Here is a 27,213-nt window from a genome sequence, read left to right as displayed (position 1 = left end):
ACCATCTGGCCCAATTTTGGTGAGAGGATCTATGAGACCATGCAGTTTCAATAGTTATGTTAAAAGCAGTCTTTCAGATTCAGGGTAAATGTTTTAGTCAAACTGAGTTAGCCTTTCCTCAAATAGGCAGTACTTCCTTGGTTTGGGCACTTGCATGGAATGGGGAATAATCTCTATTGCTGCCTAATTGAGGCCATGGGCATGTATCCAAGCCTTCCAAATGTCTAAGGAAACTGTTATATCTGTTATATTTTTAAGCAGGAACATGGATGGAACTGTAAAATTAATCTTATGAAAACCATTAGCAGAGAAGCCTAAAAGTGTAATGGATGACCCTTAGTTTCGTATGAGGGTTCTTATCAGCATGCAGAGAAACTCATTTGGCTTTAAAGCATACAGCACAAGTATAACAATCTAACCTAGCACTAAATGATGCCTCCTGTTATGAATAAAGACAATAAAGCAGTTCCATTTTAGTCATCTACACATTTTTCCTACAATTGCAGCATCAAGTAGAAACAGAGCTTAAAGAACAAATATAAACATTTTAAAATCTCCTGAAATACTTTAGAAGAAATAATGACAGCTGCTCATCCAATAATTTAGCAGCATTGTGTATGAACTTCTGAGAATCAATTGAAATGGAAATATATTTTTTTTTACTTTGATGAACTAACTTTAAAATTATTACTTTTTATGTTTCATTGTTCATTCAGATTTTTCTATGATTAAGATAAAATGTATGTGACAAAAAGAGATAAGCTAGCGTACTGGCATTATATGGTTATAGGAAAAATACCATACTTGATTAAAATGAAGTATTTTCAACAGATTGTTTAATGCATTTTAATCTAAGATTACATCTTTTGCATGAAAGTCCCAGTTCTCAAAATGTTTCTTTAACAGCCCTTTATTCAGAAGATTTAACGGCACCCATCTTCTCATAAGACATTACAACATAATGGATAACTCATTTACATTTCTGCTAATAAAAAAATTTTAAAAATCTCTTTTATAAATGGAAGATACAAACAATTACATTCTAAATAGTGTTTTTTTCACTGTGCTGTAGATTCCACTGGGTGCCAACTTAGTAATAACAGTATTGATGTAAAGCAAACTGCAGTTTTCCAGCCAAATTAAAAAAAATTACTACAAAAATGTAAAGCCAAGGCAGTATTTTGTACTGTGATATGCACTCCAGATCTGAAAAGCTCTTTCTCCATTAGAGAAGTTACTACCATTATGCCAAGATAAATAAGAGTCTGATAAATGTTTCAAAATGAGCACCTCATTTGTCGCTTATCCAAATACTACAGAACAGCAAAGTAAAGAAGTGTTAGGAAAGATGCAGTAAAAGAGATGACTAAAATACGTGTAAGACTCTAAAAGACTACAGAGGAACAACTTGGACAACTATATAACAGCACAGTTACCAATCAGCAGAGAAAGCAGGTGTTGCGTGATTATAACAAAAGGCAATAGAAAACTTATATTTAAAAACATGAAAGATTAATCTTTGCTTTTGTAATCCAGAGGGATCCAATGAAGCCTTTCCAGATGGAATTAAACAAAATCTTGGATACAAGACTCAAACGGAGATATCACAATGCAAACAGCAGGCTCTGTCCTTATAAAGAACATCTGTTGTGAAGTTGTTTACATTCCTACCAAAGTGGAAAAGAGTATAGTTAATTTTCCATTGCAGCCAGACATGTTAAGGGGAGTACAAAGTTACTTAGTGTGTTTTTTAATTAACACACCCAGCTTTTCACTAACTCACAATTCTGTCACCTGAAGAAACAGACAGATAGGGATTTCAGGCACAGAGAAACGTTTTGTATTCATTTGCATATAATTTGTCAGGGATTTATTTCTACATTTTCCATTATTTTATATTTTATTATATGAATTTTTGTAGGTCATTCCCTCCCCGTTACAAGAAGGAAACAGGGTTTTCATTCGTGAGTCCCTTGCTGAGCAGTCTACTAGAAATGGAGAGCTTCCAGTCTGTGGGTTAGTGGTTTGCTCTCTCTTCCAGAGATAACTACTAGACTGCATTTAACCTGAGTTCCTCAGGGATTTAGAGATAGATCATAAATTATAGGTTATTACTGCATTTTAATGTTCCTCTTCTCTGCTGTCTTGCTGTAGTTTTGCAGAAGTAGCTGAGTTCCTTCTTGTTCTTTCTTTTTCTCTTTTTCTTTTCTTTTTATTACTAGGAACTCAAATATATTCAAGCAGAGACCACCAAGTGCTTGTTCTGCTGTTCCTGCGCTCCCCACTTTCCACCCAGCCTGGGCAGGAGACAGGCAATGGAAGAGACATAACAGCTCCATCCTCCCCTGTGGTGCAATGGGTGGCCAGCACGAGGGGGAAAACAACCACACAAAATGCTCTTGATTTGCATTAAAACCACTTTATTACATATTACCATTTTACACTGCTTGCTGTATTTTAACAATGAGTTTTTAAATAGTAGAGCTAATGCTTTGATTTTAAAAAACATATTATGAAATTAATTTTGAATAAGTCTGCTATTTTTTATGCTTACTTACACCAAATAATTACTGGGTGCACATGTGCCCGCACACGCACACACGCGCACGGCTTTATTCCTTCATATAAGGCAGAAAAATGTTAGTGCAAAAATAGATGGTAAATATAAAGCACACCAAGAGCAAAGAAAGACCAAAGCAATGTAGGTTGAGAAGGTTTGCTATAAATACAGCTTTTCGAAAGTAAGCAGTATAGCTTGCATATGGAAAAAATAACATTAACAGTGCTTAAGGACAAAGCAACTACAATCCTCTAATTTCTAGCTTCTAATATATATATATTCAGGGTGAAGACTGTATAACATCCTCTATTTTTTACCCTGCCACTTCTTTACCTTTTCTTCTTTCATTTTTGGCTTTCAGATAAACAATTTTTGAAACAATCTGAGCATATATGATTTAGAAATAAATTACAATAATAAATATTTTTATAGTGACTTGAAATTACAAACAAAATTTTTCTTTTCTTCTTCCTACACAAACTAGAGAAAAAACTTGTAGAAGAAACTTTACTATTAGCACAGCAGCCTGATTACAAAGGCCAATTACTAATTTTGAAGTACACTAGAAAGACATGACCTGATTACAGCACAGTGATTAAGATACAGATATAGATTAAGATTAGGATGTACTGATATGACTGACAGAATAAAATTAAAGTCACCTTTCTAACAGCTAGTGATTTACAAAGATCTTATACTTTGCAAAAGTTGGAGTCAAACAAAGGCAGTTCACATTTTACTCTTATTCTGAAACATTTAGGTTCACACCATCTCATCCATTTCATGGGAGCCAGGCAACTGCATGCCTTTGAAGTAATGGCCTTGATCCCGATTCTGAAAGCACTTGTATGTGTTTCATATGCACGGTCCCTTTATACAATCCTGAGTTGTTATTGTGAGTTATTTACCATGTAAAAAGCAAGCACATGGCAAATAGCTGCAGGAGTCAAAAGCTATGAAGTTTTAATGTCAAATACTTGTACTGCTTTGAATTTTTTCAGTCTCTGAAGGAATCTTCTCCAGAATTGTTAATCACTCTGAATGGTCATTCTCAGACAGTGAGAAAGTACAGTTGGAGCCAGACTCTTCTTTCTAGGGAGAGCAGTTCCTTTGCCATAATTAGAGGCACTGAAGCACCCTCCACAAAACACAGTCATTTCTTTAATAAGTGACACTGAACACTATCCCAGCCTACAGAAGCTTTCTAGTTTGAAACACAAAAGCAGTCAAGTCTCAAAAACTTCAAAGAAAGCTTTTCATTTATTTTCTCCTTGATCCACTGATAGAGCAGTTAATTTTCTAGAATTTTTTTAAATTACTTTTTCACTCATCAGACCTGTGTAACAAATCACTGTCTCAATCACCAAATGTTCCCATTTGACTCATCTGCTTTCCCTTTGGCCTTTGGTTAGAAAGCTTCATTTCTGAAACACTTTTTAAATTCACTTTTGTGAACTCTTCTCCTTTAGTTGCAATTTGTTCTATTAAAAAAAAATAAAAATTTACATTTCCTGCAACATAATGTGCTAGGTTCAGGTTTTTAAATTTCATCAGATCCCACATTTTCTTTCTTAAATAGAGCAATGTCTTTTCTTTAAAAAGCACTATTTTATAGCACACTATAAGCTGTAACATGGTGCCTTTTAAGCAGTAAATGTTATAACAAAATATTTTTCCAGAATTCTCAGACTCATTCTTAGAACTTAGAATGGCTTTTTCACTAATTAGACATTTGTACTCTCATATATATTGTTTTGCATTTTACAAAGATTTTCTCTATCTAATTTCTGAACTTTGCTGCTGCCTATCTATTCTAAGACAGACCTCTTCTGAGGAAAACTCTAACAAGACAGGACTGTCAATAATCCTAATCTTTTTCAGTGTTAAAAAGGCTGGAAGGCTATAAGGTTCCACTCCTCCAGGCTTTTTCTGCCCTAAAGCAAACAGGCCAACTTCACACAGGTATTCCCTGCAGGAAATGTAGTTAATAATTTTCAAGATGTAGGAACAAACCCTGGAATACGAATTACATTTTTAACTGGGTATTTACATTCCTAGGCATACCATCCAGTAATGTGCAAACTAGAAAGTTGCAGAAGCTCAGAGCACAGTAAATTCGTACACAAGTATGCTCCAGAAGAGTGTACAATGGGCTGTCTTATGATCTTTGCTTACTGGGACCAACTGGAACGGAAACACTGTCATTTTACATTAGTGGTGAAACGCAGCTGAGTTGGGTCTGATCAGCGCTACTTAAGTTTGATGTAGTCATGCTTACCATCTTCTTCTGCATGAGAGCAGATTTTAGCCTACTTCCTTAGCATCTAAGGTTAGATATCGATCTTCAAAAGACAAATAAATCTGAGCAGATATAATATTTTAAAAGGATGGTGTTCATGCCATTAAAAAAAAAGGAATAGAAAAAGCAGCTTCTGAGCAGCACAAAACCAGTATAAAGTGTGTGGTCCTAGAGGAATAAAGCCATAGCTGTTTGATCCAAACTCTGCAGACTCCATGTCGGAACCAGCATTTCACAGATGAGCACAAGTTCCCATCTCCTGTGTTTCCCGTGTGGGCTCCCCGGGCCAGTCATTCATGTTTCCCTCTGCCCAAGTTCACCCTCACCCCCCTACCCTCTGCAGCCCACATGTCTCACCCATCCTCTTCCTCCTCTGCCGCATCCAATCTTCTGGGGTTGCTTCCCTCTGTGGTTTGGGGTTTATTTCCTGACCCCAGGGAGGCAGAGGCCAGAGGGGAGAGCCAAGTGTGCCGAGCCCTGAGGGATGGGGCTGTGGCTGGGCCCAGCCTCACCTTCCTCCAGGGCATCCTGGCTTCAACCAACCAACCCCCTGCAAAGGCAGCAAGGCCCAGAGAGCCCACAGATTCCACGAGAAGACAAGAAATGAACCTGGATGCTTTGTTCCAGCAAATAGAGCTCACAGAGAAGCAGGCGAGGGAGAAAAGGCACCTCATCCAGCAAGGTCTGCCTGATGGCCGCCATTCTGTGGGGCCGGGGTCAGCACTGACCACACTTCATGGCCCCTCCATGTCCTGGGGCAAGGGCAGGGTGGCCCCATGGTTCTGTCATGAGGGGACCTTTGTTGGTGAAAGCTTGGCATCAGCCAGGCTGGCTGCTTCTTGCCAATGGCATGGGTTTATAAGAATGTAACTTTTACAAACCCAAAGTGTTTTCTTACAGATTTTTGTTGTGTTGCAGTTAAATTCAACATAAATAAGAGTTATGAAAAAATTAACCAAATAAAAGAAGAGCTGAGCACTGCAAAAATGAAATTAGAAACCAAGGTAAGCAGGCACGTTTATAGTACACATAATAATGAAATATATTGTTTATAAACACGTGACCTATTCTTTCAGGTACATTCATTAACATTTTCAAGGAGTTTGCTTTACCTACTGAATAACACATCACTGAGAAAACGTAGACCGTGTGTTTCTGTGGTGAAAAAAAGATCTGTCAAGGTCTTTCCCCTCTCACAGAGCTCACCTTTCAGGCTGGCCTCTGGCTGTGTTCAGGGGCTCGCTCACCTCAGGGGTATCACCTCAGATAATGCTTCCAAGGTCTGGAAACACTGGTGATGGCACAAGTGCATGTGGAAGTCACCCCTGTCCTGCAGGCAGCGCTTGGCAGGGAGCCCACCATGGTGCCAGGGCGGTCCGAGCCCAGGACGCAGCCCCAGGCATGGGCCACAGGCAGGCCCGCTGTCCAGGAGCCATGGGAGAATTTCTCCTAACAGCCCTGGCGCTTGTCAGCCTTCCCTTTGGAGGCTGGGAAGCCATCCCTCTGTTGCCCACTGCCCTTCACTACAGGCCTTTCACGGAAAACACACAGAAACATTCCCTGTGTTTACTTCACAGGATCTGGAGTGGCATGCTGAAGATCCCCCTGTGAGCCTGGGCTCACAGTTAGCGCTCGTAAGGCCTAGGAGTTTTTCTAGGGATGCTGAAGACAGAGAAAAGTTTCCGAATCTATTTAGTGTTTTTAAGATTTTATTACGCTTTCCATTTAACCAAACTGCAGATGTCTTTTCAGATTAAGCTTCCAATTTTGCAGAGCTTTTCACCATTAATACTTGTGGTTACCAATGATTTAAAAAAACATTTGCTTATGCCTGAAAATAAAGTCTAAATATCATCCCTTGTGCTCTTAAGTGTCTGTGCTGGCAGAATGTTTGTGCACAACAGGAAAGCATATGGAGCCTCCTTTGAAGTAGGAACTGTTGTATCCTATCGCTTAAATAAACATCTTCAAGAACCTTTAGAGGATTGCCTTAACTAGTTCTGAAAAGAAATGTTTGGGGCATGATTTTCATCCTTCCAAAACCAGACTTTTCTGCCTTTTGTAAAAGACTATGTAATACGTATAGTAAATATCAACATTACTGCAAGGGGGTCAGTATAAAAGAGAACTCTTTTACAAATAATTACTGGTTGCAGATTGAGACTCTAATCACACAAGCAGTTATTCTCAATCTCAAAGCCCCAAAGTGCTTTAAAATAGCAACTTATTTAACCAACGCAGATTATATCTGGATGTTGCTTGTTAGGTAATGTCCTTTGTAGGCTTGCTCATAAATTTATTTATGAACATCACAATTTTATGTTTATAATACTTATTTGTTATTGATGCATTGTGATTTATAATCAGGGTTTATGTGGTAGGTACAGAAGGTCCCAAGCGTAGAGCCATTACTGTAAATGACTAATGGGAAGAGCTGAAGAACTATTCCTAATTAAATCTTATGTGCTTTACCCATCAGGATTAACAATATACTCACTGATGTTCACAAAAAATATATTTTACTTGCTTGCTTAGTGTGACTTTGATTCATTTATAGATAGAAAATGATACAGAAAACAAGTGGAATGGGAAAATGCATTTCAGTCAGACTGTATTTAGGTTTAAAGGTTATATAGCTGTTGAAAGTATTTCAAGTGATCTGTTTTTCAGTACAGGAATTAAGTTTACATATGTCTACAATAGTTTATGTAATTCAAATAATACTAAACAATGCTGTCAGCTCATGCTGTTCAATGCATCCCACACCAAACAACTGCACTTTTGTGTAAGTATTACATATCCAAGCACATGCACGCAGAGCAGCTTACGCCTGACCAAGCAGATGAGACTGAGTTCAAAAGTGTTTTGACATCTATTTCACAGAGGCTGCCTGTGGTCAATCAAAGATTCCTAGGAAACGTTACTTTTTTACTCTGTCCTGTAAAATCAGGTAGCATGTAATTAGAACCCGAATTGTAGCATTTTGCTTTTCATGGCTCAGTGATTTCTTCAAAAAAACCTGTTGCAAATGCATAGATTAAGTTTTGTTCAGTAGTGTAATACAGCAATGTAAAACCATCTACTCTCTCTGAATTAATATGTAAAAATAAAATATTTCTGAGGCAAGCACTTCCTGGACGCTTAGCATGCCGGACATACCAGAGATAAGGAAAAAATCTGGTCCTTTCCTTTCTGACTCTCACATTCTAGTCTTAGGTCATTTGATTCCACTATCCTCCTCCTTTTTTGAACAGATGCACTTCATCTGCACCCTCTCCGAAATCATCTGTATTATTTCATTTTACAAACTTTTCATTTTTACCTCTGTAATATCACTCTTACTTGGTCTTTTCTGCTTCTGCACACACAAACAGTCATGCATCAGCCTGATTATTCAATTTACTTCCCAATACTTACCCTGTGCCTTTACAGTCTGTGGGCAATTCTGCTAACTTTACTTTCCCTACTCATTGTTCTGAGCATTATAGTCTGAGTCATTCTCTTAACCTCCTTTTCTCCATTTCATCAGATGAATGATTCTCATCCTTTAAGACTCTTCAGCGCTTAGCTCTTCCCTATTCATCTGCTGTTACAGTTTATCCCACCATATATCTTAACTTAGGTTAGACAGCGATACAGCAGATGTGCTGGAAAATTGAGAAGAACGCTTCAGCAAATTTTGAAAATGCAATGGTTAAACAGCATACCCTTCTATCAGATAAGCTACTGTTTTAAATTAATAAAACTAACAATAAAGCTGTATGCAAAATAGAATTTTGGGGCTGGGGGGTGGCAGGGGTTATGGTCAAACTGCCTTTAACCAATTTCCATTACACTTCCATGGCTAAGAATTCCAGAAATTGCTCAGAAAAATATCTTTCACATATGCAATATTAGCATTGCAGAGTTGATGATGTGTACAGCCACTCAGTCAAAACAATGATGTTGCACCTCTGTCCCTCTGATATTATTTTCTGATTTGGTATGTGATGAGATTTACACAATTAAATCGAGGACACTGTATTATGTTGGGTACAAGATCCCATGTAATCAATATTTTTCCTGGGTTTAACCTGGAAATATGTCTCCTAAACTGAGCTGACTTTAAAATGTCATTTTAGACAGATGGGCTAGCATTAAATGTGGCTTTTCAATAAAGGATGCTTTTCAAAACTTAGTAGTATATTGGAAGATTATTCAAGGAAAAAAGAGCTGCTGCGCTTTTACTAGTCCAGCAGCTATGCCAGCTGTGTTTTTACTGGACCAAGACCCTTATGTACAATATCAAAGTATATGAAACAATAAAACAATTACCTTACTCTACAATCTTTTTTTTTTTTTTTTTTTTTTCCTCTTGGCAGGTTCAGCAACTGTCTGAAAAACAATTCTACTTAGAAATTCTGAGGAAACGTGAAGACAGCTTAGAAAAACAGAAAGCTGAACTTACTAAGCAAAAGAGCACTCTTCTTAAAATCTTTGTATGTTTCCAGCTATGGTATTCAGACAATGTTTGTCTACTGTATGAGAGCAGTCAGCTTTAAAATTTGAATGTGGAAGTAATGTTTTAAAACTGGAAAATATTTGTATTTATTTATTCTAGCATACTTAATGTAAATGTAGATAAATTTTCACTTTTAACTTAAGCCCGTGATCTAAGATAATGTATGCTGCAGTTTATCTGGAAAGCTGATTTAACATTCTTGACTTCATTTTCTAACATGTGCTGTTGTATGACTGAACTCCAATTCTGACACATTATTTCCTTGATCAAAGAAAACAAACAAAGTCTGACCTTAAATTGGACTCGCTCATCCACAAAGCATATTGAGAAGTATCAAAGTTAAAACTCAGGGAGACCAACACCACATTTTAGGATCCCTGACATACCACACGATCTCATTGATGCTAGACACACCTAGCCACTTCTTAAAAGGTAGCTACTTGCAACATACACAGGCAAGCTTTTCAGTCCTCTCTTGTGCTAACCTGAATATTGCCTTCCTCTTACCTCATTGTGGATCCTTGGATCTCTAGACATCAAGAAGTGCCACAGATGAGTAGTCTTCTCTGCATAGGTATTTATGCCTTAAATTAACAGAGCTAAATTTTAAAGATTCAGCATGAATAACCTGTATTAACCCTAAATCTTTAGACAGATATTCTTTTAATTAAATATTTCTTCAGCTTCCAAAGTATTCCCAATCTTAAGTATACAAAGAAAAAAGGGAAAAATAAATATCATAGAAAAATCATTTAGCTATAAAAGCTGAATATCCTGTGAAGTGTGAAGTTTCTTTTAATTGTAACCAGTCAAGCTTGATGTAAAGGTTATAATTTCTTTCTTCCTGTGTATAAGGGTCATTTCATTTTATTTAATTTAGCAATCAGTTAAGATTTTTAAAAAGGAACTTAATAATGCCTTTCTCTTTAGAATATTTTTTCCAGGAAATGAAACAGTGACTTCCTATCAACTATAGCTTTCTTGGTAATTACTGAGGGAGTTAAAGTTAGTCTGCATTCTGCAGAGGTGTAAACACCACCTTTATTTCCTTTAATAACAATTTAAAAAAAGAGTGCCCATACTGTGCTACTGACTTTAAACAGAACTTTCTGCTAATTTCAATACAGAGTTGAACTGAAAAACTGCTGGCACAAGTCTGTAATATAACGTAGTGATTTTTAAAACATTTTTTTATTAAGAATATATCCTTCACTTTTTCAGAAGAAGGAAAGTTCAAACAACAGATAAAATTATAGACCTGTACACCATTTTCATATTCTAGTAAGTCAGGAAAAGTAAATATACTACATTTATACCACAAGTTTAAGGATAAACAACATTGTGTTTCAGTCTGCTTGGCTTAACAAAGATTTTTTTTCACCTGAACATTCAGTTTTCCCTTTCCTTTTGTCAGACAGATGCAAAGAGAAAAATGACTGAAGAGGAAGAGAATTTTACTAGGGAATTAACAGAGTTTAACAATGAATATGGACTAACAAGTAATAGAGACCTTCTGATTAAGAAAAAAGTCAAGACTGAAATAAATGATTTAGAGAATGAGGCAACTCTGTTGAAAAATGGTAAATCTTATATTAAACCATTTATCTTGAATTACCAGAGAATAAATATGTATCAGTAAAACATAACTGGGCAACACAATAATTCTAATTCCATTCCCTTGCTGTCTGGAACTTCCTCTTAGCAGTAAACTGGAAGTGTGATCTGTCAAACCATGTCACACAACAATAGTTAAAGCCTCTTCTGTTCCCTATCCCCTTCAGTCCTTTCTGACTATGAGTACCATGAGGGGAAGAAGCAGCCCTGCAGAAGTGTCTCCCAACGTCTAACGTTAGTTGGCACAGAGGTGCACTGTTACACACCGCATACTACATTAGGTTGGCACCGAGTATAATCACCTGTGGTTGAACTATGTAAATTTACTTAGCTTCCAAAGAATGATATGTACAAATGTCTTGTAGGACTGGTCTTTTACTGCCACAGTATAACTTTATCTTTGAGTTAAGACACAAAATACGAGATTTCTCAGAACAGTCAAACTAAAAGCAAGGAGATAGGAGTCACCATGGATCACAAGCTGAACATGAGACAATGACATCAGAAAGCCAACACTATACTGAGACATAAACATAATTCTGGCCTCTAAGACATGCAAAATGATCCTTTACTCTATTTGGGGCAGTTAAGCTCTTAGCTGGAGTACTGTGCATCTAGCTTTGGGTGTTACACTTCAGGAAAAAATGTGGATCAGCTGGAAAGAATCCACATGGGACCAGTGAGAGTGATCAGAGATGTGGACAATATAAGCAGTAAAAAAATGAAAGAATTTGGACTATTTAATCTATGAAGGAAAAGACTGATGGAAGATGGACATCAGTCTTCAAATTGTTAAAGGATTCTGTAAAAATGAAATCAATGTATTCTTCATACCTATATTGAACTGAATAAAAAGTAACTAGTGTAAACTACAGTAAGGGAGAGACTCACTGGCTGTTTAGAATTCTAAAAGCAGTGAACAACTGAAACGCTCTGCCATATGAGATTCCATTACCGAAGAAATTAGGAGTCTCCATTGCCAAAGGTCTTTAAAAATAAGTTAAACAAGCTTCTGTCAGAAATGACAGAGGTACAGATGATCCTGCCTTCAAAAGGCTGGATGCAATTAGATGACCCCTCAAAGTCCTTTCCAGTCTCATGATTCTATAATTCACCAAGTGCACAGGCATTTGAATTCCCAATATCTGATGTAAAGTTACTGAAATATGACTATCTATTTGAGATCATACTTGGTGGTGCCTTCTTTCTGTATTTCCTGTGGCTCTGATTCTGATCTACAACTGAAAAGAAGTCTTTATTTGGTGACACCTGTTACTTTTAATGATTAATTTTTACGTATTCAGTCAGATCTGATCAGTCAAATGATCAGTAGGACATGAAAGGTAGCTAACATTCTTCTCTAGGTTCAGTTGCTGTCTTGATTCCATCCTTTTAAATTGCACCTTTCTGGGGGTACAACTTGCCTGTCTTTCTGTCTGCTACAGCCCTGAACACACTGACAACACTAAAAAGAAAAGTTTAAGTAACTCATAACAAAGAAATTATGTAAGGACCTCCAGTTGTTAGAGATACAATCACAATTAATTCCAGATGCTGTCAATGGTCAGGTTCAAATGTACATAATGCTAAACTCAAAGAGGGGTTTTTTTCAGTCATGGTGAGAGATGTCTGCTGAGATGAGTCTCTTCACCACCTATTCATAAATCATCTTCCTTTATAGCCGAAGTAACTCTAAAGCAAAACAGTCTTTTTCATCCCCAGTCAACAAAATATGTCAAACATCTTAATAATAGTAAAAAACCATTTCCTTTCATAGTTATGAATACATTATATGACATAACTACCTGTGAACTGCGTTGTTGGGTTTTTTTATATCACTGATTTGAATTGAATTTAGGTTTATATTTAAGGTTCTTTCTGACTAGCTGAAGATTGCTAGAAGTAGTTAAGAATATTTAAGATTATATCAGGAAGACTAAAACTGCAATGCATTTTAATTTAAAAATACATTTTTTGTAGAAATGGAGTCAATGGAACATGAAAACGTTCAGTTAAATGCACTCCAGCTGCAGAAGAATGAATTAAAGCAGAATTTATTTACTCTCCAAAGCGAACTCAGAGGTACGCCTGAAAATCACTTGTTATGATAATTATTTGTGGCTTGACAAATGCTTCTGAAAAAATCTTCTCTGTCAACTTATTTTTCTCAAGAAAGATATCATCAAAACAAGATTTTAATATATTTTTACATTACGTAATGCATAATGTTTAAACATGTTTATAACAAATATTATGGATTTCAATAAGATTTATTTTAAATGCCAGTGGTACTGAGGTCTACACATTGGCTGAATCATAAGCTATAAATAAGAAAAAGAAATTTTTGCTTTTGCTGGTAAATCATATACTTAAATGGAGAATCTGGTGTTTCAAAGTGAATTTAACATAAATATTGTTTAAAAACCATTAACCTATAATTAAAGAAAGTCACTAAAATTCAAATGTTTAACAAGCAACATGGCTTGGACTGATAAAGGCAGATTTGGTCTAGGCAGTAGTTGTAAATTCTGAGTTTTAAATTGAACTATCATCATTTCTTTACTGACATTTGTGTGCTCAGGTAGGAAAGTTTGTGTGTAAAAAAAGTCTACAAAGCAAGCTGGGAAAAATGTGTCAAATACACAGGAAACCCTATAAAAGAAAAAACTAAAAAGACACAGAGGGAACCAAGAAAGGTTCTGTGTCAAAGGTGATCACAAGCAATAGGGAAGATTTTTAAATGTGGATTAAAAAATGTAATCTAGAAGTGGTTTAGTAACTTATTTACAAATGTGTAAATAACATGTCACTGAAGAAGAGCTAAGAAAGACAGGCTGTAAATATGGGCATAAATTGGGAAAAGGAACAAAATTTTCTGGAAGATTGTAATATGCATAACAAATACAATAATAAAATTAATCATGTTCTTTATTTAGATGCCTTTACCCTACAAACAGTTTCACAAAGAAATATGAAAAAAGTTAAATTTAGAAAATGTAGGAAGTTTTGAATATGGATGGTTAATGTATAACGCAATTGTTGTTTTATGTTTAGACCTAGAGAAAGTAATCAGGGAGGCTGAAAGAATGACAAAAGATTTAGAAGCAGAAAAAGTTCATGTCACTGGAAAACCTCAGGCTGATCCTGAATGTTTAAGGTAAGACTCAGATTAATAAGTTCCTATATTTAATTTTAGGCTTGAAACTGCAGACCAGTTTTGGTAGCAATGACTGTTTTACCTTTCCTGTACAATATTTCATTGAAATCAAGAGAATTTTCGAAAACCAAATGAAATCATCTGGTTTTATTACAGAACACAAATTCCTGTTGTTTATTTACAGCTTTTCACCCTTACATGCATACTCCAACAAACTAAAAACTGAAAGTGTTTGCAAGGAAATCAATCAAACTTGGAGGAAGAGCAAAAGACTGGTCCTTGGGTGGAAGGCCAGTTCTTAAGTTTTTGTAAAAACAGTGGTGACACACAAAGTACCGATGAACTACCCAGTGCTATACGTACTGCTGCTGACTGGCTGTACAGCCCTCCCCAGAGACCGACTGCAATGGAATGGATCAGCCACAATAACCTCCTTGGGTCAGGTGGGCTTTGTGTTGAAGCTACGGAATGTAGATTCATTTTCTCTATGAACTCTACCATCAGTTCTAGTTTGCCTTCTAATTAAGTTAATGTAGAACAGAATTTTGAAGATTTAACCAAGACAGAAGAATTGGCACAGTTTCCCTTAATAGTAAATATTGCTTCCCAGGAACTGAGTGGTAATGAGTCTTCTCTTCTCAGTTTGCTTAAGTGTGACATTTATGTTTTCACTATGCAGAAAATAATGTAATGTTTTCAACTGAAAATCTTCCAATCCAGAAAACCCCATATCACAGAATTAACCAACTTTTTCCTGTTTTATAGTGTTCCAGATGAAAATGTCCATAGATAACTAAAAATATTTAATAGGCAATGCAAAGGAACTCCTCCTAGAAAAGCCGGTCCAAAATATTCTGTAATAGAAATTGTTAGGGGGAACACGACTTTTGTTACCATCACATTTTTTTCCCCTATATATTTCTATGGTTTTGACAAAAATAAATAAATACAGTATTTTTTTTCTGAAAACTTCCAATGGAAAAATAAAATTTTGCAGAGAACCCTGATCATTTTCCTGAAATACAGTTTGGTAATGGCCCATTTTTTGCTGAATATAGGTTTTTGAAAGAAAATGATCTATCAGCCCTATTACTAACTCTTTTCAACCTCTTACATAGCGTTGAGACATGGCCAAAATTCCCTCAGCATTAAAATTAATTAGCTCACAATTGTGCATACAGTAGCAAAAACTTTGCATTCAACATATACCTAGAAGACAGTGTAAATAATAATAACAGCAGCAGCAATTCGTTAAGACAGCATGTTATAATTCACTCTTTTACATTATTCATTCCATTGTTATATATTAGGTTTTGTGATACATGAGGTTGTCAACTTCCTTCTAAATATCATGCTTCCCTTGGAATAGTTTACTGCCATGATGCCACTTAATATCCAAATTGGTGTAATTAGTTTTCTATAACAGGTTTCCCGTCTATAAGGTAAAGAAGTAGCCAACACCATATTACTTTAAATCCTCAGCTCTGCCACTGATTGCTATGAGATCCTAGGCAAATCATTCAAATCCATGTATGTCTGATTTTCTGCGTAGTGAAATTAACTCACAGTCCTGTGGAACGATATTTTGGTTTTATCTGGGTGTAAAACACAACAGCGGATAAAACATATTAAATTCTATTAACTAAAAGAAACAGCTAGTGGCATTTACAATCAAAGCAGGAAGGATGATGAGGTGGTTTTTTTATTTCATAAAATACCTCATTTTATGGTCAGGATAAGCTTACATTATTTGATAATTACATGTAGTGCCAAATATAAAGTGCTCCTACTGCCATTAATACTATCAAAAAAGCAAGTGCTCTTTGAGGTGTAATAATATATTGAAGAAATTTTCTTTACATTGAAATATTTTTTAATTTCAGATACTGAACAAAATTTAGGATAGCTTTGCCTAAATCGTACTTTTATGTTGCACTTGCTTTTGATCAGAAAACATCAATGCTTTATAGAGAGAGACAGCCCTGATTAAGTTAACTCAAATGCCAGGAGCAGCATAGCTATGTCATTGTACTTCCATGTTAGCACTAATAGGTTCTGCTTTTCAGTAGAGCCAAGCAGGTGATCCTTGTTTGTCTACTTCTGTATGTCATAGCGCTGTGCTGTTTAGAATTATACCAAACCTTCTCAGGCTCATACAACTCTATCAATTTTTTTTAAAACAAATCCTGCACATCACTTCTTGGTTGGGACTACTGAATTAAGAGAATGAAAGGGAATTTAAAGTAGTATATGCTTTTAATAGTGCAGTACATAAATAGTCCCTGTTGAGGTACCTGATTACCCTCCAGTACCTACAAGGATGTCATCAAGAAGATGGAGCCAGGATCTGCACAATGCTGTACAGCGGGTGAACAAAAGGCAAAAAGCAGAAGTTGAAACAAGAGGGGTTTAGAATAGATTTAAGGAAAATATGTGTATTGTAAGGATAGTATAGCCAATAAAAAGGTTGCCCAGAGAGGCTGAAGAGTTTTCATCCTCAGAAGTTTTCAGACTTCACTGGATAAAGCCCCAAGTAACCTTGTCTGACCTTGTAGCTGACCCTGCTTTGAGAAGGACACTGGGCTAGATGACCTCCTGACATCTCTCCAGTCTGAATTATCCAATGAACAAACTAACATTGTGGGTTGCACAGCCCATAGATCAATACATATGCATTGGCTTGTTCGTACACTGCTCAGAGGCAGCATTATCTGCAACAAACCAGTCATCTCCACACTGCCTAGCATTTGCGGACATCTTATCTGCTCTGGTCCCTTTGTAGTGTCTCTGTGATGTTAAGATATAACGTTGTGTATCTACACGTATTTTCCATCCAAAATCCATGACATACTGAAAGGAGTTATGTCCAATGCAGCAGAGTGCTGGTTCAAAATGAAAATACCTACCATGTGTGTTGCATGCCCTGTGATGTGCCACAGAAGGATTTGAGGGACCACGGCTGCTTACGCAGGGCTTGCCAATACTTCACTCAAAGATCTTCTCCAGAAAAACTACCCTGTCCGCTCCTGCAGATGCCTTCTGAATGGAATTGGAGAATAGAGAAGAATTCATGTAGTGTCAGTGAGAAAAACTGAAGTAGCAGGCACCTGAGGTGAACCAGGAAGACCTCCTGGCAGTCTAGATACACCTTTGACACTTGCAAAGGATCTTTTACAGCCAAAGAGCCGATTAATACAATATTACATATACTAGCATATATCTTAATATGAGTCCGTTTTGGTCATGTTAAAATCAATATGATTGAACTGACTGAAAAACAACCCTTTTTAGCCTAACAAGATAAGCCTTTTTCCCTCTACAGAATCTATTGCAAGAATAGTATTTTAGTTTTCATAGATATTAAATATGATTTTCAGTAAAAAGAAGAATATTTTGACACAAGGAATGTGAATCAAAAATAAGTTTTTTTCCCTATGAAATAAGCACAATTTTTTTTTCTTTTTTTACAGAGCAGGAAACCACAAGACTCATTTAGATGGCAAAAGTACCAATGTTTTCAATGCTTCCTTAAAACAAATGTGAGAGACAATCAGCATCAATAACCTGATATATGTAGCTCCCAGGTCACCCTGTATGTCTGCTATTGTATCACATACCTTGTCCCAGCTTAAAAATCAATATCAAAAGTAGCTGGCAAGGCAAGAATCTTCATTACAATTAGGTATATATCTTAAAGTAAATTGCATTTCAGCTGAAGAGTGTAGCCAGCTAATTCAAATTATAGCAATTCATCTTTGATCTGAGAAAAATGCCCTATACCATGTCTGCAGTTTCATAAAATTTCTCCCAAATCCATCAAAGAATTACAAAAGGTCACAAGAAGCACATACAAGTAATTCTAACCAGCTGTTGGTACTGCAGTTACAGGCTTGTTCTAATATACATCAAATACAGGAAAAAGCTAACCAAAATTTGAATGTTAAACACAGATATAGTTATGGATAAGACACGGTACCCTCTTACTCAAAGTAGGCACCCTGGAAACTGTCTCACTATACAGGTGAATAATTCAAAGAAATAAAGAAAAGAGGGAATTTTTCAGAAAATTTTAATTTTTAAACAGCTGTTCTGCCAGTGCCACCCCCAAACACAAAACAGCAGGAAAGAACTCTGGCATCAGCCGTCTTGAGTCACATTTCCCTGGCAGGTAGCAAGTTGCATCACATAAGTGGAACAATACAGGAGTCAGGCAGAAACTAACTGATACCAGTAAATTCTTAGCTAAATCATTTCACTATTCTATTCATTGTAATTACTTACTATATTAATTATCTTCTTTCACATTTTAATTTTAAATTTATATGTTGCCCTAAGTAAAGCAACCTAGAAATAATTTTAATTAAAGTTTATTTAGACTACTACCAGACACTTTTTACCTCCAATTGGTATTTTTCACACTGTTTTAAAGGTAGACTAAGGATAAAACTTTTCTTTGAAACCTGGATTTCTGTTCTACTTCAGAAAAAAAGTAGCAGAAGGGGAATACATGAAGTCAGCTTACTTTTTAAATAGTTCAAGGCTTTGATTACTTGCCTGATTCCTAAAAGTACAGTATTTCTTCTTGTACCTTATAAGACAGAAAAAGAATCTGTTACCAAAATTAGGAAGGAAAAAGCAATGCTTTCTTTCATACAAATCATACAGGAAACATGCATGGTTCTGGTGGTTTAAAAAAAATAATATATATTTGCAATTTAATTTTATGTTAAATTTTATAATCAGGAAATAGCAATCTCTGGACTAATATATGTGGTTCAAAATGAGGTTTTTAATGACAATCTCCTCATCGATTTTTTAAGCTTTTCTTTTTAATAGCAGTGCCTAGGGGAACTATTACAGTTTGAATTACGTTAAAATAGGTTTCCATTATAAATTGCAGTATGGATTTACAAAAAGTAGATCAAATCTGACTAATGATATCTTCCTTTGATAAGACAACCGATTGGTGAGACAAGAAAATGCAGATGCCATTTATCTATACATTAGTCAAGTATACTATGTTATCCTGCATGGGAAACTACTGGTAAACCTGGAGAAGACATATTAAAAATTTTAAGTAAGGAGATGACCAATAGTAACAGCAATAGGTCTGAAAAAAGAAATTTTGGGGCTTGAAGAAGGTAACTACAGTCACAGCCAGCCTTGCTTAGTGTTTTAAATAACAACTGTAGAATAGAAATCAAGACAATAGTATAAAACAATTGAAAAACTCTAGACTTTTTAGAGTGGAGTTGCTAAAAAAGTGGAGGAATACAACTATGCAAGTTCACGTACTTGTACAAAACTAAGGATTCCAATAATAGGTACCTGGAAGCAAAGGAAAAGAGAGGCCTGAGCATACTATGTAATCAAAGACAACTATAAACATCAAAAGTAAATATAGCTGTGGAAGAGGTAAAACCAAGAGGTATTTCCAACGAAAACCAGGAGAGCGTAAGAATACTGTGTACAAATCTCTGACCTACTTTTCAAGAAACATGCATTCAACCTGGAACACGAGCAGAGAATAGAGAGTCCACACTGCAGAAGGAAACAAGGATAATTCTAAATCCTTCTTACCTCTGAGAAGTTATACAGTATACATGAAACAAAGCAGTACAGAATAGAGATGCTAATTTCAGCAACAGGGTAGCCTTATTAATATATCCAAATTGAGATCTAATTTTCCATGCACAGTAGAAAAATGAAAATATTTGAACTAGAAGAATCATTGACCCATATTTATTTTCCCTGCCTTTCAATAGGAATCTTATTGACCTCTAGAAACATATTTCGGTTTTGATGTCTCTGATGCCTGTATGTTTAATATTTATTTTCCCATGTAACTTGTTCTTACAGTTCTATGGAAAGAAGTCATTATAACTTTGGTTTGCTATCTGCATAAAAGCAAATCTCATCCTAAATGTGCAGTTTAATTCAGTGTGCCTTAACCTTTCCATGTTTATTCATCTATAATAATACATTCCTGAAAGATTTCTTGTGATATTTTATGTATTTGGGGAATATAAATTCAAAAAAAAACCCAAGCAAACAAAAAAACCAACCCAGGCTTTTAAAGATCTGTAGCTAATTCTATAAATAATTACCTGATAGCATTTACAAAATGTAAGATTTAATCAATGATAATTATATATTTTACAATCAGCATTTGATCCAGAGCAGTAAAAGCTGAAATTTTTTTTGTTTTACCTAAGGTATTTCTATTTATTTTAATTTACATTTAATTCCCATTGTTATGTAGCCTAGTACCTTTGTTTGCTTTCATCTTGCAAGCATTTATTATTACTACTAAATCACTTTCTTAATTTTTATTCTATTTCTGCTCCATCAAGCACATACTATTATAATTTAACTGTTCAGCTCAAGTGCTTGAATTTATATTTTGGGATACTGAATTTCATTTAGGATTCATTTTCTCCCATCCTCTATCAATTGATAATAGTCTGAAATTTATTGACTTCTTCAGCTGTATCAATAGTATTTGGTTTTGTGGTGTCAGCAAATTGTAGATACCCAGCAAAATCTTGCTCTCACTATAGAAACATACACATTAATTTAGTCCCAGTACTGAACTGAGACTGAATGGCTCAGTGCATTAGCTCTTCCTTGGCTTGAGACAATTAACCAAAGTCTTCTATACTTTTCTTCAGTCTCAATAAAGTCTTCAAACCTTGATAAATATTTTTCCTGATATTTATGCTAAAAATTCAGGAAAATTGACATAGATACTCTCGTTTATATATAACTTCTCAGGGAACATAATTTTGTACCATAAATTCTATGCTTTGTATATCAGTGTAAAGCAATTCCATTTTATAATACACTCTAATGTTTTCCTTTGTATTTATGGTTAAAAAAATCAAATGGTGGTCATAAACAAGGCAACGACAAGAAGAAAAATACAAAAAAAATATTTTACTTGTCTCAGCAAAACATAACCAAGAGACAGTCTGCTGCTTCTGCAACTCCAGCAATAACCAGGTAGGGTTTTTCATTCCCACCTAGGAAAAAAAGGCTCTAAAATCACGTATTCACCCTGCCTTCTACTCCAACTATTTTTTCTTTGGGACATCTTTACATAAAATTATTCTTGGATATTCAGTAGCAAGTTTGGGCTGCTGAAGTCTTGATCCAGTAACCTGAATCTGTGGATTATTTTTTTGAAGAAACCTGTTAGGCAATAACATTATTTTCATCATAGTTCAATTCATAATACCAGCATGTATTGATTTCACCATTATTTTTCCTACTTGCTTCTGCATATGCAGCTGAAATTCAAGAAGAGTGTGTATCAGCCACAAACGCCAATGATATTTAATAGCTGTGCTCATTTTGAAGCTGCAAAATCAATGATCTTCAGTGACCTCCCCCTCCTTCATTTCTTTATCACTTCTGGCATTCAAGAGTAATGGAAAATGGACTACTGACAGCAGAGCTCAGCCTTGGGCAAGCCAGCATCCAAAACAATCCTGATGCTGTTGTCCCACCTACTTGATTTAAGGTTAGGTTTTGCCATCACTATTTGAACATTTTTCAAAGGAATAGTCAAACCTCCTTTCACAAATAATGGCATTTCAACTCCAGCTGTTCATTAGAGCCCATTACCTGTGATGCTGTAACTCACCAATACACTGCTAATCCAGTGCAATAACTTTTTAAAAAGATGAATTTTATGGTCATCAAGGAGACCAAAATGTTAAAAATAAAACAAAACCAAAAAAAAAAAAAAGGATATGCAAGGCCAAATGCTAATGTGGTTTTTCAGATATTTTCTTTTTAACAGATTTGCTTTTTATCATAGTTTTAAGAAGGGTATAGTTGTCATGTTAATCCTTGTTCTGACAAAAGGTACATCTCTTCCCATTTCCAAAGGTGACAGAAAACCTGCCCTCCATCTAGACAATATAGTTTCATTAATAATTGGTTTGCACATTCAATCTGATAGTGGAAAGATGAATATGAATATCCTGCTTATCTTAAATGTAAAATGAAAAAACTAAGTCTGCTTCCAGGTTAAGCATTTTTTTTTAATAGTTCCATTGTCTCACATTCCTTCTGGTAAAACTTCATCATTTATTCAGTAACTCAGGCGTCTCCAATGCATTAATTGTGTAGACTGTAACCTAACAGACAGCTCTTGTTTTGCGAGTATGATATTCCTGGCACATACTGTAATTATCTAGCTTCCAAATAGGAAGGAAGATCTGAAAGCAGAATCAATTGATTAATGTAAAATTTAAACATCACATTTGAATGAATGTCTTTTATCACCACTAACCCATGCTAAGTAAGAAGTTGTACTGTCACCACATTTAAAAGTTTTAAAAAATATTTTAAATAATATTTTAAAATCCATATGCAAAACATTACGGATTCAAAGCACATCATCCATAGTAATTAATTCACAATCCCAAGACACAGATAAGCAACTCCTACTGCTTATCTTCTAGTTGTTCTATCCTTAATGCACACCTAACATGGACTGGTATCATTCTTAGCTGACAACTAGCAAACAGACTATGCATCAATTTTACAATGTGGAAGACAATGAGAGAGCACTTTCTCTGAGATTAACGGAATATGTCTTTTCCTAAAGTAATTTAAGCAAAGGAGAGCTTTTGTTTGTCTTAAACAAATTAGGGTTGTAATATCACGCTAGCAGAGAACACAGAGCGTAAAAAGATGAGGAGGCAAGGCAATGATGTCAATTTAATCAAGATCAGAAACTGATCTTAGACCTTGACATGAACTTCTCTCAGTGAAAATGGTCTGTAAACTGGCAATGTACTACAGTACAGTGAATATATTGTTTCTTTAAGTGTAGTTCAAAATTTTCTTTTGTTTGAACACTTGTATGTATTTTGAATGCAGGAAGAATATTTCTGAAAGAAGAGGCATTTACTCCTTTGTAATACAAACACACAGATCCCATACTGTTTCCATATTGATGGTGAGATACTTATATTCTCCTCAGGAACAGCAAAATTAACTTACAGTCCAGCCTTATGCTGCTATTCTAATGCCACATGGTGACTAAGCTGCTCCTCTCATATGAAGCTATACCTTTTAATAAAGCCATTTTCTTGTCTTGAAAACAAACTCCAATGTAGTAGGACAGCTAAAGAGTGCACTGTCTGTATAATATGGTTAAATAATTTATTCCCTATTACAGTATATAAAAGAGAATGGTTGCTACCTTCTCTTAACTTCAGAAGAAACAAGGTCCTGCTTTGATGCATAAGTTTTGCTGTTTAATTAGAAGCAGAATATCTACTTTTCTTCCTTTTTTTCAGTCTGTCTATATGTCTCAGAATATTCACATTGTTTGCTGAAAATGTATTAAGGGCAAGCAACTTCAGCTTTCTCATTATGCTTTTCTTACGACAGCCATGGAAAGACTCAGTATAATCTCATCACCTTGTATTCACCAGACTACTAAAAGCTCTGGCATAGATAACTCTTGGCCTACCAAATATTAAAGTACTACAGTCACTGATGTGCAAAGTTTAGGTGTGTCCTTTTAGCAGAACTAATGCTTTTTTGAATGCAAAAATCACTATATTAAAATTAGTCCTAATTGTAGTAAATTTGGAGAATTCCTGGCTAAGACTATTGGGAAACAGTCTGTAAGCACTGAGGAATAATAGGAGCAGCGGGGAGAGAACAGCAGCAACAACAGTGGAGTATGTGCAGGGCATGGAGCAATGACAGCAGAGAAGTGGCTGCACAGGGCCAGGCAGAGGACCCATCTACTCCAACATTCTGTCTCCACCGGTGGCTACACATAGATACCCAGGGAAAGTCAGAACAGTAACAAATGGTACTTCCTAAGTATCAACATTCAAATTCCCATGTTTAAATAAGAAAATGATGACTAATGAGGCCATAAATCTTTCATGATTTATGAAAATGACATAGTCCAGAAATTTGTCTAAGTACTTATTCAAGTTATACTTTGTAAAAACCCATTTTCTGAAGTCCCTCATATTGCCGTCACAACTGCCAGTGCTGAATGAAATCCAGCCGTATGGTGGGAGAGCCACGTATTGGACTGCCAATTACAGAACTAAAATCCTGATCATGCAGATAGATCGATGAGGGTTTTCTCACATAAGTCAAACTGAAAATTGGGACAGAAGCTGCAAAAAAATAGTTACCCAAGCAGTGGTTCTCTGACTCAAAAATGTATTTTGTTTTGGACACAGGCTTAAGAAAGAATTGGAAAATTACAAAGATGATGATTGGGAAAGTATCTGTGAGACTCTTCGAACAGAAATTGAAATTCTGCAAATGGTATGCCATTTTTGTTATGTGTTTTAAGTGTTTGAGAATTTTAGCTTTAAAAGTGTAATTTAAGATGATTAGCAGTGGTTTTAGATAAGCAGCGTTTCATACTATGTACACAGCCAAACAACCTTGCATTGCAGGTGCACTCCAATTCTTATGTTTGTGCCTGTTATATCCAATTGTCCAGGAGTACCATTTCTCACAGAAAAGCGAAGCATAGAAATGAATTTAAAGATGAAGATTTTTAGCACAACAAATACCTATTTGGGGGACTAGTACTAATCATTAGTTTCTTAAAAGCTGCAAAAGATTATGCATTTAGGAGCTAAATTAATCTTTACCTCCAGCTGTCAGTTAAACAGAAAGTAGGAATATGGAGAAACAGAATGATGATAACATCCTTTTATGTAATATTTTATTTTCTCTACTCACAAATTCCTTACAAAAACTTATTAAAGTGTGTTTTTTTCTAAATGTCAATCCTCACTTCGAATTTCTTGATTGTCAGTCTGTGTAACAATACAAAGAGAAAAAGTATTTTGAAGTCCCATTTTTTGAAATACAGGGGTTTTAAAGGTTCCTTTCAGAGTCCCTGATCAAGCTGTATGAAGATGCAGCTGCCACTAGCATCAATAGCAGAATAACAGTCATGGGAAATTTGTATTACTTTTATGATAAGTTTCAAGTTTCTGTTGGAGGAGTGTAACTTACTTATACTTTATCTGTTAATTTTATCATGCTTGTCAAACTTCAGAAACATAAAATACAGCTCAATGTTTAGAAACTTCTCTGTAAAGAACACACTGAACTCATTAGATTTAATTTTCTGTAATTCAATTCCTTTTCTTTTCCAGAATCTATCACAAAAAAAGTCTTCAGACAAGTGAATAACATGTGGCATATGATACAGAGTGTCATAGAAGCTAGTCTTTGAGTACTTTAAAACCATTTTACACAGGCTTTATCAGGTTTGCTTCTATTTTTTCTGATTAAACCACAGTTTGTATCTGCCTTTACTTTTCATTAAGATAAAAAGTTTATTCATTTAAAAGTGGTGGTTTTGTGTTTTATCCTCAAGTTCAATAGCTATCCATCTTTAGTTTCCTCTTTGTTGCCCATGAATGGGCAGTACATAGTCCGGAACATATACAGCTGAGTTCCTGTATTACTAGCGTTATGTACTATTTTTTAGAATGAACACTCGCCTATTTTTAAGGTAGTGATGTGATCTTATTTGAAAGAAAGACTGCTGTTAACATCAAGGAATACTTAACAGGAGCTGTGGCTATTTACTTTATACTTTGACAATGCAATTCTGTAACAAGCCCTCTGAAATAGCTCAGCTCCAGCAATGATACGATTGCTGATGATATGATATCCTGCATGATAGTCCGGAATGGTTTCCAAATCTACTGAGCTGTAGATGCCTCCATTGGTGGTAAGCCAGGCCATTACTTAGCGCTTGTCTTCTGATCACATGAGAAGACGTCTTTTCTTCCTCTCCCACAACCCACAAAATACCGAGTGCTACCTTCAGCACTTGACAGCAAAGATAAAACCGTAATCTAAATGAAAAGTCCCCATTCTAGAGAACTGGTGAAGAATTTCCACTGAATAAGGAACTATATTCATTCAAGCATGTAAGATCTGTAACTGGTACAGCAGTTCCCAACGCCACAGTAGGAACTGACTTTATGATTCAGGTGCTTACAGTAGGACAGTGTAAAAACATTCACTCTGCTCAGCCTCAGTCCACTCTGTGGTCATCATCTCGTCACATCCAATTGTGTGTGGAAATAATTTTCAATCTGCTTCCTACCTGGCTGGTGGGATGGATAATTGCTCAGCACTAGTTTTTATACACCCAGAGCTCTCCAAGCCCCAGAGAGTGTCTGTCACACATATAACCGCAAGAGATGTTTTATTAAGAAGGAAGGAATAAATCACTCTTGGAAGCTGACCAAATTCTGCCTGTGATGGAGAGTTTCTCCCCTTGGGACACAGCTGCAGTTTGAAGTCTGGCAAGGTTTGATCTGCAGCACTGGTATCAAAGAGTATTCTGATCCACTGGGTTAACTAGGATAATTCCAAGAGGTTGAAATTATTCTTAATAACCAGTGCTGTTGGAGCTGATAACCTTATAAGGTGGGGTTTTTTTTCTCTCTTCCCTAAGAGAGACAGATCCTCTTAGGATGTTCTTAATTCTAAACAACTGGGTCCCTCTGATTTCTATGAGACTGTCTGACTCTTAAGGTTAGGCAACTGCTTTTGGGTTTTGATCAATTCCAGGGCACACTGCAAAATGATACAGTTGCGTATCAGAGTGCCTGCAGACAGGTAAAGCAGTACTATTTCTGGGTTTAATTGCTGGAAACAGATATAAATTTGGGATTTGCTAGGATGGCTGAGTTTATCCTGATCATTTTATTCACTTAAGGGAGCTTGCTTATGTTAAGTGTATTGGTTAATCAACCAGGAAAATCCTACTTTTAATTTTTAGGTTTATCCACTTATATTTGCTTTTATTTACAAAAATTCTCACATCTCTATTGAAATGGTCTCATATTTGTATAGTTGTTTGGTCCATATAGATTAAATACTCAGATATGACATGAAATATAACTTATTGGCTTATACCAGCATTCTACATACACATTTCAGTTAAGTGGAATGAGCAATAGCATCCAATAACTATCAATTAATAATATAAATTAATGCCCCTAAGTCACCTAAAAAAAATCTGAGAAAAGAAATATGGCAAGCCTTTTTCAGAG

General features: G+C 35.7%; 1 protein-coding gene across 1 annotated transcript; it reads left to right on the top strand.

Moving 5' to 3' along the window:
- The first annotated feature begins 5,462 nt into the window (after positions 1–5,462).
- Positions 5,463–25,326, top strand: CCDC172 (coiled-coil domain containing 172). The gene is made up of 8 exons (XM_005443868.2): positions 5,463–5,541; positions 5,778–5,863; positions 9,221–9,337; positions 10,775–10,940; positions 12,955–13,056; positions 14,029–14,131; positions 24,358–24,445; positions 25,294–25,326. The coding sequence occupies exons 1-8, from the start codon at positions 5,463–5,465 to the stop codon at positions 25,324–25,326; spliced, it is 774 nt and encodes a 257-aa protein (XP_005443925.1).
- Positions 25,327–27,213: the final 1,887 nt, after the last annotated feature.

Source organism: Falco cherrug, chromosome 9 (genome assembly GCF_023634085.1).
Source record: "Falco cherrug isolate bFalChe1 chromosome 9, bFalChe1.pri, whole genome shotgun sequence".
Classification (NCBI taxonomy): domain Eukaryota; kingdom Metazoa; phylum Chordata; class Aves; order Falconiformes; family Falconidae; genus Falco; species Falco cherrug.
Note: the sequence above shows the minus strand (reverse complement) of the source record. Positions and strands in the feature narration are given on the sequence as shown.

What these genes read in the sequence shown, in the direction of transcription:
- CCDC172 (XM_005443868.2), top strand. Translation starts at nt 5,463, where the DNA reads ATGAACCTGGATGCTTTGTTCCAGCAAATAGAGCTCACAGAGAAGCAG. An exon ending in AAATGAAATTAGAAACCAAG is followed by an intron (nt 5,864 to 9,220) that starts GTAAGCAGGCAC and finishes TCCTCTTGGCAG; the next exon opens with GTTCAGCAACTGTCTGAAAA. An exon ending in AAATTGAAATTCTGCAAATG is followed by an intron (nt 24,446 to 25,293) that starts GTATGCCATTTT and finishes TTTCTTTTCCAG; the next exon opens with AATCTATCACAAAAAAAGTC.